The 12,587-nt window shown below is 37.4% G+C and overlaps 1 protein-coding gene and 1 pseudogene across 3 annotated transcripts in view; one reads left to right on the top strand and one right to left on the bottom strand.

Annotated features, from left to right (window-relative positions):
* Positions 1 to 1,262: 1,262 nt before the first annotated feature.
* Positions 1,263 to 1,378, top strand: LOC111742450 (annotated as a pseudogene).
* Positions 1,379 to 6,203: 4,825 nt separating this feature from the next.
* RETREG1 (reticulophagy regulator 1) overlaps positions 6,204 to 12,587 on the bottom strand; it is an 84,602-nt gene continuing 78,218 nt past the window's right edge. For 2 of the 3 annotated variants that reach the window (XM_011364105.2, XM_011364103.2), the window contains exons 5-7: positions 11,112 to 11,176; positions 10,744 to 10,870; positions 6,204 to 8,725 (exon numbers count right to left, since the gene is read on the bottom strand). In XM_011364105.2, the coding sequence (XP_011362407.2) occupies positions 8,232 to 8,725; positions 10,744 to 10,870; positions 11,112 to 11,176 (686 nt within the window). In that variant the 3' untranslated portion in view covers positions 6,204 to 8,231. The remainder of the gene's footprint in view (positions 8,726 to 10,743; positions 10,871 to 11,111; positions 11,177 to 12,587) is intronic. The other variant, XM_011364102.2, reaches the window with a different exon arrangement.

Raw genomic sequence — 12,587 nt, 5'->3', positions numbered from 1 at the left:
CCCCTCAGCCCGCGCCCCTTCCAATGAGAGGCCAGGGAAGGCGAGGGATGCCATCCGCTAACTATGCCCCGCCTAGTCGGCCTAAGGTAGGTGTTGATTGGATCAGCCCAAGGTGGTGTTGATTGCATCCTCAGAGGTGGAGTTTTGATTGAATCCACCAAGGTAGGTGACGATGGTAGACCTCCGCGACTTCCCTGTTAATTTCTTTCGTGGTTTAGGAGGGCGATGTGACGTGGTTAAGGCGGCCGCTGCGAGAGCAGGGAGTGAGGGGCGCTTAGGGTGGCTTCCGGACCGGGAGGACCCTGAGAGTGGCCTGAGGGGGCCGCGCGACAGTCACAGCTTTAAGGAAGTCCCCGCGCTGCGCCTTTTCCGCCCCGCGATTAGGTGTCAGGAAAGCGAGGGCTGATGTTTAGGCCGCGGATCGGCCCACCCAGCCGGCTGGAGTCCAGGGACACCGGAGGCTCAGGCCTGAGCCTGAGGAAATTCACAAGAAACCCGAGAGCGCATCTGAAACTCTTAAAGGAAAAAAATGCCAGCTGGGAGTTTAGAGCCAGCCATGTCTCTGCCCAATAAAAATACAATTCAAGCTATATATGCCATCTTAAGTCGAATAGCACCTGGTCTATTCGACTTAAGATGGCATATATAGCTTGAATTATATTAAACGAAAAGAGGTAAGATTGATATGTTTGATTTAACCCAGTATATCCAATATATTATCATTTCAACATGATAATTAATCCAAAAGATTTAATGAGAAATTTCACATTTGTTTGTTGCTACTAAATCTTGGATCTCCAGTATGTATTTTACAATTAACAGCACATCTCAATTCGGACTAGCCTCCTTTCGTGTGCTCAGTTAACTCTGTGGCCTCATATGTAGCAGTACATTCTACAAGAAACGTGAATGTTAAAGGTTTATGAGTTTTTGCACATCCTGGTTAAACCACTCAGTGCTGGTCCAGAACCTAACACTGCATGTTCGGGATCCAAGGGGCCCTTAACACCAAGGAAGAGAGACATTTTTAAAAATCTAGGTCAAGTCAACATTGTTCTTGCTCAGAACCGCCAGTAGTTTCCCCTGACTCAGAATAATATTCAAATATCTTAATACTGTGGTCTGAATGTGCTCCCTGCTACACACACAAAAATTCATGTTAAAAAACCTAATACGGACATGGTCCATAGTGTAGCAGTTAGCATGTCTGTTTTACACGCAGAAGGTCCTGGGTTGGCACCCCAGTGGAGCAATAGCCCATGGTCTACAGCCATGCCACCCTGAACAAACCGCGTGCCTGATCTCGGAAGCTAAGCAGGGTTGAGCCTGGTTAGTACTTGGATGGGAGACTACCTAGGAAGACCAGGTGCTGTAGGCATAAATGAATGAATGAATGAATAAATAAATAAATAAATAATAAAACCTAATACCCAAGGTAGTATTGTTAGGAGGTGGGGCCTCTGGGAGGTGATTAGGTCAGGAGGGATGAGCCCTTATAATGAGATTAGTGCTTTTTTCAAAGAGACCCAGAAGAGGATACAATGAGAAGTCTGACCAGGATGAGGGTCCCCACCAGACCAAGCTGGTATCCTGATCTCAGACTTCCAGCCTCCAGAACTGTGAGAAGTAAATGTGTTGTTTATAGGCCATGCAGTCTGTGGTATTTGCTATAGCAACTTAAATGGACTAAAACACTTCTGATTCTGGGAGGCCTTATATGATCTGCCAGCACTCATACCTCTCCCTACCTCGGACCTCCTGCCACACCCCTTCCCCTCTCTGCTCAGCCCACTTCAGCCACATTGAAACTGTTGATGTTCCCCTCAAAGGCTAAGCAAGCATCTTTTGTTGATACTAAGTCTTCTGCTTGGAATGTTTTTGCTGGCTTGCTTCCTTTTAAGGTTTCTGCCCAAATGCCTTTCCACCATATTATTTCCAATGTGCTGCTCTTCTGCTGTCTCCCGGATAGCCCGTTCTTGCCTCATACTCTACCCTACAGTAGAGATAATCAGACTACTTTTCCTAAACCATTGTTCCTTTTATGTCACTTGTTCTGTACAAGAATGATTGTCTGTTGCCCACAAGATTTAAATTCCCTCGACTGGTTTCCATTATTTCCCGTAACCTTTCCCCCATTCTTCCTATCGCCAATATGTGTTTTTTCCATGCCACCAAGCAATTTTCCAACACCAGTTGGAAAAGCTTAATCCTTGCACTCTACCTGGAGATAGCATCAGACCCCACAAGTAGTAGTTTTGTGCTTCTTACCTACTGGTTGTAATTGGTGGTTCCCACGATCCCCTTCTCAAATTAGATTAATTTGCTAGAACAGCTCACAGAACTCAGGAAACCAGTTTATTTACTAGATTACTGGTTTATTACAAAGGACATTGAAGGATACAAAAGAAAAGCTAGAAGTCCAGAAGCGTCCCAAACACCAGAGCTCTGTCCCTGTGGAGTCTGGGTACCCCACACTCTTGGCTAGGATACCTAGGGCTTTTCAAAGGTCACCTCATTAAGATAACAAAAAGACACTTAGGAAATTCCTAAGGTTTTAGGAGCTCTGTGCCAAGAATGGGTGGAGGACCAAACATATATTTATTATAAGTTACAACATTACCCATCCTTTACAATATTCAACTGGTACTAAATTAATGAATTAAATTCATTTTGGGGATTTGTTATGAATGGTAAGAAATACACAACTAATACAATAAAGGTGGGGTCAAGTAAAATGAAATACAAAGAAAAGAGCAATGAGTCTTTAGAGAAATATCAATTAGATCAGATAAGTTTTCATTAAGGAGTTGACATTTCAGATGGGTCCTGAAGGAGGGTATATTGAGAACGGCAAGTGGAAAAAGGGATCAGAAGAAATACTGGGGGAAGGAAAATAAGGAACATATCTAGCAATAATATGTCTAGTTTGGGTGCAGCATAGGATACATGTAAAGAAGAGAAAATAAGACGAAAATATTTAAAGTATCATTGGGTAAAGGGTTGAATTCTAGAGTTTGCCGTTCATTCTTCATTTGGTAAACAGTAGGGACTCAAAAAGCATTTCACTTTATGTTGGCATCAGAAATAGAATTGAGTCTTCACTAGATCCAGCTGCAGTAGCTGGAATTGATTGGAAAAATACCAGGAAGGAGCAGGTTTATAGCCTATAGGTCCTTGGTAAATGCAAGCCGATTGACTAAGCAACCTTTGAGTTAAATTTTCCATAGCATATCCAGAGTACTATATTCATGTATCTAATCTCTACTGACAATATTATTTAAAATGTTTACTACCAAATTAATCATTCTACTGAGGGATTTAAACTGAGACTGCCCACCCATGATAAAAAATTTAAATTTGAAAACAATCACCATATAGCTGTTATGGTACATACTGTAAAAGTAACAGTACCGGTAACAATGTGGTTCCTTTTCAGTCTTGGAAGACGTTGGGATGTTAATTTTTTGATAATAAAATTTTAAAAGTTAATCACCTTCAAGTCAGTTGATACAGTGATCACAATATTCGCTTGTGACAGGTTTGCTACTTTTCACATTCCTATAGTGCAGTGGCAACTTGGTTTTTAAAAGGAAAACTAATGGGGATTGGGTTTGTGGAGCTTAACTTTTGGGGGGAAACAAATATGGAATATAAAACTAACATGCATTTATTAAATGGTTTAAAATTTCTATGAATTAAAAATGTTCAGTTATGATTTTCAGTAAAAACAATTTTAAAACATTTACTGCCTCTTAGTTTTTGGATATCTAGATATGCAAAGTTTTGTTCTTAAATTAACAAGGAATTGGAATTTATAGAAAAACCTGGTTATTACAGCATTTAAAATGTATAGATCAGATGGTTTCTGGATTCTTTGAAAAAAGAAAAAAGAAAATAAAATTAATCTTTACTATTTGGTGGAGTTATATTAAACTATATAAAATTGTAATCATTCTTAATGTGTTTTTTAAAACATTAGCTAATGTGACATATTAGAGAATGGGCTTTGGGGTCAAACTGACTTTACCCTTTACTAGCTATGTGACTTTGAAGACTTTATTTAACCCTGTCCAGAAAAATGCTCTTAATAGCACTTAATTGTAGAGTCATGAAGATTACATGTGATCCTAACGGCAATTGAGTGTTTTCTATGTAATAGATCAAGGGTTGACAAACTTTTCCTATAAAGGGCCAGATCATAAGTATTTTAGGCTTTGTAGGCCTTTGTTCTCTGTCACAACCATTCAAGTTTTCTGCTGTTTAGCATGAAAGCAGCCATAGGTAGTACATAAATGAGTGTGGCATGTTCTAATAAAACTTAATTTATGGATGCTGAATTTTGAATTTCATATCTTTTTCACACATCATGAAATATTCTGATTTTTTTCAATTGTTTAAAAATGTAAAGATGATCTTTAGCTAGTATTCCATACAAAAATAGTTTGCCAACCCCAGTTTTAGATACTTAATCCTCATAACACTATGAGGTAGGTGCTAAGCTTAATTTTATAGATGAAGAAAACGTGCAGGGATTTAGGTGATTGACTCAGAGTCCAAAAGCCAGTAAGTGTTAGAACCATTAAAAATGCCTAGTGTAAAACCTCACACATGGTCCAGAGTCAACTGAAATAATAGACATTTCTGCAAAGCTTTTTCCTTTTATTACACAGCATTTATTGGATTATAAGGCCAATATAGAGCTAGGCCCATTAAAAGAAACTTAGAGTTTTCTTGTAAGCAGGTACTTATTTTGTTTTAATATTTAAAAAGATGGCTTAATATTTAATATTTAAAAAGGTGAAACACAGGCAGGAAAAAAATCACTATCTTGGTTTTATACAGCTTTTTTACCCCAAAAGTGTTTTCAGACACTTTTTTTTCTCCATTCATTTTCAAAACATCATTATATGAGAAGACTATTTCCAGCATTCCATCCTAACTGAAATGCTGCCGTGGAAATGGAGGAATAATACACAGAAATATAGTTCTGGGACTTTCTAACTTCATCATGATGACACTTCAGTAAGGGTTTTCTGAATAACTTCAATCTCATAGCTGGAGTAGTGTAAAGAACTACATCAATCTAAATTATAAACAAAAAAGGAAAACGTTTAAGTCACTTTTTTCAATGTAGATTTGCTTCTAGCCAAACTCAGTAGTATGCTGCCATTCGCCACTTCTATAAAGGAAGAAATTTATACATCAAATATTAGAGTGAGATGCCTAAATATGTGGAAGATGTTTGTCAATTGCAAAATCTTATAAAAGTTTCTTTTCCTAAAACTAAACTGGGGAGAGGCATTTTTTTAAAATCACTTTTGAAGATTTTTAGAGCAAGAAAAAAGCAAGGATATTTTAGAATGAGAATATAAACACTGATTTAACCCTGGGTTGACCTTCCAAAGCAAGCTCGATCTTGGGCCTTGCGTTATTGTTTCAGATGAAAATACATGGTCAATGTATGCTATTTCCATTGTATGATTTTTCAGTATTTCTTACAGGAAGTGAGCAAAACATTTTTCTACAACTCTACGATTTAAAAAAAATCCATGCTTCAAATTTTAATGACATATATATTCATGGTAAGCGCTATATAGTCCCCTACTGCACTGGATCTGTTTACTATTTAGGGTTTACTGTTACTATCTTAAAATCAGAAATAAGATTATATGTAAAATCAGAAATAAGATTGTATATAATTACACACACATACACACACACACACACACACACACACACACGAAAAACCTTTGACATCCCTGTTTGTTTAAGAATACCATTAATGCATTGTGTAAATTTGTAATCTCATATACTCTTGAACAAATGATATTGAAGTATATAAATGGTTATATATAATGTTACTGTCCATGTCCATAGAGAGCTGGTAGGTCTCCTCCACAGTGCAGGTAACACATTTTTCTACCTTACCCTATCCTCATCCCTTCCCCATCCTTAAGCCTCTTTTATATCATAGTTTATAGCATTTGATTCTAGCATGTTGTTCATACCATCAACTCTTGGTTTATCTTTTCTTGTAAGCTTTTGAGTGATTGTAACACATTCTTTCATAACTTGGATTATTAAACTTCTTTTCCCCTCAGTGAAGAAACAGAAATGACCTTTAAACTTTTTGACTTAATGGCCAAGAATATTTTTAAAATGAAAAATCATACACATAAAAGAAAGAATCCTGGTAACAACTATTTTATAAATATGTGACTGTATTTTTCTTCATGTCCAGAAACTTATTGAATAGAATTCAGGTATATTCCTCCCAGACCCACACAGTTCATAGATCTAACACCAGGTTTTCATTTGTACCAAAATGGGCAAGATAATGAAGGCACAGGCTCACTTTGTATCAATAAAGGACATCAAACACAGTCATGAGGCACTAATGACATATAAGCATAGTCAATCACAAAAAAAGCAAGCGTTCAAACTCTTCAGTAACCTCTCCCCCTTTAACATTTGGCAAAATTCAGTCTAGATATTTTAATACCTCAGAAAGAAAAAATAAATAAGAGATGCTACATTAAAACATCAGATTACCTACAATTAATCTTTAGAAATGAAAGGGATAAGATGAAGGGAGGGGACCACAGATTTCTTGTATTATTGGATTATCCTTCCTTTCTAAGGGTCTCAGATGTCTGGATGCGCCTGTAGAAATGCCAGCTGTACCCAACGATTGAAGAGATTATTGGTAGTTGCTGACATGGTCCCTCAACACTATTAAAAGTTGTATCGCAAAAACAAAATTAGCTTGATTTCTGCTCTTTAGTCCTTTGTTAAAAACCTAAGTCAAATTTGGTTACTTAAAGGTCATCTAAATAGTTTAAAATAAAGGGAAAATATATTCCAGCTTCCCAATGAAAAACAGATGAACTATTTAAACTTCAATGGCAAATAAATACACTTTAAAGCCAAGCGAGGTGTTCTCCTGTAGGAGAATCTATACAGACTACAAAAACAGTTATTGTTTCTCTACTGCTGATGACTACATCACTCACAGAACATACCAGGAACTAGGTGCATGATTTTAAGAGACTTTTCTTATGACACTATATGAAAGATGAGGGCTTAACCTAAGTCTGGGCAGGTAAGACTAGATCTGTACTCACAATATCTCTATTACAAATATATGACAATTGAGCAACAAAACACAGCTCAATCTCTGTTTACATCAAAACCACCATCTACGTGATATATAATTACTTGCTTTCTATGGGTTAATACCACCCAATGCAAGACTAGAGCTGGCAGTCAATGGAGCATGCCATTTACAAGTAAGTCTAAGTCTGTAACAGCAGAAATAACATGGAAATGTATCAGCCTATCCAAAGGAGTTAAATATATTTTTAAATTTTTCCTAGGAAATTAATTATGATATTTCCTAAAGTCCTTTAAATAAGGAGGCCTTGATAATATTTGTCTTTTTACACCAAAATCAACCAAAATTTTTTAACGGTTTCTAAGTATTAGGAACAGAGGAGCTGATACAGCATGTATTCACAATTGTTAATATTTCAGTGAGTTACAATAAACTGTTTTTGCATGCTTGAAAAATTAATTGTAAAGAAAAAAGTAAGAAATACTTATGGAGGAGCTCAATAATTTGGTGTTTTCTTTTTGCTTTAAAAACAACCTCTCGTATTCATGTCTATATATATACAGTTGACCCTTGAACAATGCGGGACTTAGGGGTACCGACCCCCCGTGCAGTTAAAAATTTGCATGTATCTTTTGACTCCCCAAAAACTTAACTACTAATAGCCTACCATTGATCAGAAGCCTTACCGATAACATAAACAGTCGATTAACACATATTTTATATATGTATTATATACTGTATTCTTATAATAAAGCTAGAAAAATGAAAATGTCATTTTAAAAAATCATAAGAGAAAAATACAGTTATAGTATTTATTGAAAGTAATCCACAAATAAGTGGACCCGTACAGTTCAAACCCATTTGTTTGAAGGGTCAACTGTATATATATATATTTCATTTCCATGCTTATTACATAAAAAACTATCGGAAATATCAATCTAGCAGTGTCAGCTGATATATATCCAATTAATTCACTGCAGAAGGGAAAATAAGACAAAAAAACTAGTCAGTAAAGCTCACAGTTCCAAAAACACTTTTTTCCTTTTTTTTTTTTTTTTACTTGTTTGAAATTTTTTGGTAGTTTATCTGTGCTCTGTTGTACAAGCTGATTCCCAGACTAATGGCCTCCGAGTAGATTTGAAAGGAAGCCTGAAGACTTCTTATTTTGCTGCGCTTCTGCTTCCTGGTCTTGTGAAAGTCCCAATTCACTCTCAATTTGCTCAAGCTCTGACTGATCAAGGAGTTCAAAGTCATCACCTTCTTCAGTGTCTGTGTCCTCTCCTGGGCTTGGTGCAGCCTGAGAAAGGGCTTGCTGTGCACCATCTAACTGGTCCTTGATAGCAGCAGTCACTGCAGCTGTGATGACGTCCCCGGCTAGATTGCTCATCAACTGAAAGGTTTGGTCACTGCTCAGAGGAAGGGTGAGACCATCTGCTGATTGCCTCTCTTTGCTCGGTCTGAGACTGCTGTCCAGCTGTTCCTTTTTTCTCTTGAGCTCAGTGGGTAAGCCAAGGCTTAATTCATCTTCATCATTTGTTCCCATGCCGTTTTCTAGAGATGGAAAATCTGAAAGTTCTCGCGAGAAAACTTCCTCAATGGGTCGGTCAAGATCTGTGAAATGTATAACAGAAGTTCATGTTTAAACACTATTACATATTGGAAATAAAATAGCTGTCTCAAAGGCATCCTATTTTAATCTGAATCCTCAGGCAACCTTAACATTCACCTAGCCTCTAGGTTCGGCTTAAAGCAACTTAGCCACGTATTGGACCCCTCCTAAATCTGGGACACTACCTGTCCACAGGTGCACAAATACCCCGTGTTCCTCCTACGTCTTTAACTTTCCTCGTAAGCATGAGACAGTGTACGTAATGATAATATTTAACCGGTCTAATGTTAGCTTGAGGCTTTGACTACAGTTTAAATGTTCACCATAAACAATTTCACCTTGCTCCTAGGAAGGGAAATAGCTTAAGCTAATGTAGATACGTATGATGACAAAATAAAGAATATTTCAATTGGAGGTTTTCACAGAATCCAGTATAGTATATGTGGACTATTTTCACCTACAGAGAATCACAAGTATCTGTAACCTGTGTTTGTTGAAAGCAATGAATCAGAAGTCATTGCTCCTTCCATTCCACTTGTGACCTCAGAGGTCATGGAAACATTCCATAAATAGAGCTGATATTGACCAAACCATTTTAATCAAAATCGTCTCTTGAATACACACATACACACACACACACACACGCACGCACACACACACGAACATTTTAAGATTTGGGACATTTGAAAGCAATGCCAGGTTAGCAGGCAGATGGTGATTTATAGTTTTTCATTTTTCATAGAAAATCTTTCAGTATAATGGTTAACTCTTTACAGTAATGATTTGAAATCTTCAATTCAATTACTGAAAAGCATCATGCGTGGGTTGGTTTATTGTTGCCCTTTTGTTATGTAAATCTGAGCTGGGATGCTTGAGAACAAAGTGTTATCCTAGTCTGGTAGACATTTAGCTTGAGTGGATTTTAACGATCCTCTTGTTCGAATGCTGCACTTTAAAGATGAGGAAACTGAGGTCCACAAAAATTTCATCACCTGTTCTAGGTCACACAGTAATGACAAAGGTAAGACTAAAGTTGGGTCTCCTGATCCTCACACCTGTCTCCTATCAGACACTGCACAGTCTCCTGCCTTCCTCCAGAAAAAGAATGTGTGTTCTTGCTTCTAAAAATACATACAAAACAATTCATTTATAATCTTCCATTATAATCTGCTCACATCTTCAGTATGTGAGATGTGACGACTTAAAATAATCCAATGAGACTTAACAAAAGTTACTGTAGAAGAGTTGTCTATTTATTTTAAATTGAACTTAAAATTAAGTGTTTAAATTTTTTTAACTAACTTTGAAGAAAAACATGAGAAACCCTGGAGTCAGCTCTGGATTTGGGGACCTCGCCCTCTATGCTCGGCCCCTTTTAACGAGGACGAGCTTGGGTATGTGGGATTCGCTTCTCTTTTCCCCTCCGTCCATTATTGCTATAAACAACGTCACCAGACATTTTAGAACTTAATTTTGTTCACTGTAAATACTTGTTTTCGAAATAGAGGCAGAATTTTTTGACATTGACTTGCTTTGATTTTTTATTCATACTCAAAAAATCGCTTTGAGATATAATTCACATACCACAAAATTCACCTTTTTAAAGTGTACAGGTCAGTGGTTTTTAATACATTCACAGACCTGTACAACCATCACCACCATGTAACTCTAGAACATTCTCATCCCTCCAAAACGCAACTCATGCTGATCACACTAATTCCCTCTTCCCCCGCCCCCAGCAGCCCCTCGTCTACCTTCCGTCTATATGGGTTCGCTTACTCTGCACATTTCATATAAATGGAGTTACACAACATGCAGACTTGTGTGTCTGGCTCCTTTCACAGCATGGTCATGTGTTCAAGGTCCATCCATGTTGTAGCATGTGTCGGTACTTCATTTTGAGAGCCAAGTGATATTCCATTGTACAGGATATGCCCCATTTCGTTTATGGCAATTGACAGTTAAACCTTTCTGTGTGCATGCGTAACGAGAAAAAGAGCATCTAGAAATGTGAGCATACCGTCGGAAGTATCTGTCTGTGGAGTGTACCCTTCTGAAAGGTTGAAGGTCCCGTTGTCAGTCCAGGTCACCTCGGAAACGTCCGTGTCAGAAACAGACAACTCTTTGGCAGCCACAGTGAGGCTAATCTGTGTTGATATAAATACCAGTGGCACATTTTAAACGTCTGTGGGAAATCTTTTGAAAATTCCATACTAACGCCAAAAATATCAGTAAATAAAAACCAGATGAGCATTTTCCTTTCAGAACTGTTCAATCATCTTAGAGAAATAGGAGGAGTCTATTAGGAAAACCGTACAGCATTAGAGCTTATAAATAAATTTACAGTCAAACCACACAAGAACAAATTGAAAACTAAACAGAAAATACCTTAGGACAAAGAGCTGAAAAGTCTAATTCACTGTCATCTTTGTGACTTTTTTCTTTGTCTGCTTCTGTTGAGAAAAAGTTTGGAAGCTTTCAGTTTCCCGGCCGGCGTAGACATAGTGTATTTTATCCATTACACATGCTCCCCCACAGTCATATTCTCCAGCGCTTCCATAGAATTAAATGTTTGCACTAACAAGCTTCGCGTATTTGCAAATGTCTGATTTCCAAGGGAAATGGTCCATATCGGTGCTTTCTCAAAGTGTGGTCCCTGAACCAGCAGCATCAGCATCACTGGGAACTTTTTTAAAAAGTAAATTCTCAGGCCCCTACTCAGACCAACAGAATCAGAAATTGTGGGGTAGGCCAGCAATCTATGCTTTAATGAGCCCTCCAGGACGTTGTGATGCTTGCTATACTTTGAGACTCTGTAAGGTCATAAGCCAACTTAAAAAGTGAAAATAGATCACACCGGTTTTTCCTCTATGTATCTTCTTTTCCTTCCCCTATTCTTTCAATTCCTCTTATATAGCTCCCACACTCTTAGTCCTACCTGTGCCATTTTTGATTTGCAATAGCCCACCCCAAAATAAAACAGTTTAAAGAACGTAAATCATATAGAATGGCTGAATCCTCTTCTTCCTCCCCTGATGATTTAGATTAAAAAGTCAATTTCTTATAAGTTTCAGGAAAGAATGAAAGTCTAAACAGGAAAAAGCTGTGTTACATGGGGTGGGGGGGATTAGTTTCTGCGATAATATGTAGTAAAAAGCTAAAGCACCTGAAATGTACCAAACGTGATTTCATAATAAATAACCCACTGATGTCTCATTTAATGCATGAAATCTAAAAGTCAAACTTTACCTACCAGCTCTCTCACGTTTCTTCTGATTAATATATTCTCCGATTCCAAAATCTAGTTTCAGCAGAACTGACTTGATTTTGCTGTATAATTTTTGTCCCATATCATTACATTTGAACAGTGGACACAAAAATGCACATAGTACTGAAATATAAGAAGAAAGAGTGTGTAGGTAAGATGATCTTTATTTCAAAAGACTACATCTTTGTATTTCACAAAAATATTCCATTTCCCTTACTGACAAATAGTTTTTTTTTTCTTTAGAGGAATGCCTGAGTGAAATAAATTCATAATTTCAATTCTTCCCGCTGTGATGAAAACATTCACTCCTATATGTGTGGCATGCATGTGCACACTCACACGTGTGCACACGCACACACACACACACACACACACACACTGTGCTTATAAGTCATTTTTTCAAAGACTTGCAATTAGATCAACTCCCTCCCTTCAATCATTTTACCTTCAAAATTTATACAGAGATCCCGTGTTTTCCAGACTACAGTCCTAGGTTAAAATCTCAACTCTACTTATTTGTTAAATGCCATTACACTATGGGAAAGTTATTATCTACTAGCCTCTCATCAATAATACTGGGATAATAACTATTTCCC

Source organism: Pteropus vampyrus, unplaced genomic scaffold, assembly GCF_000151845.1.
Source record: "Pteropus vampyrus isolate Shadow unplaced genomic scaffold, Pvam_2.0 Scaffold94, whole genome shotgun sequence".
Classification (NCBI taxonomy): Eukaryota; Metazoa; Chordata; class Mammalia; order Chiroptera; family Pteropodidae; genus Pteropus; species Pteropus vampyrus.
Note: the sequence above shows the minus strand (reverse complement) of the source record. Positions and strands in the feature narration are given on the sequence as shown.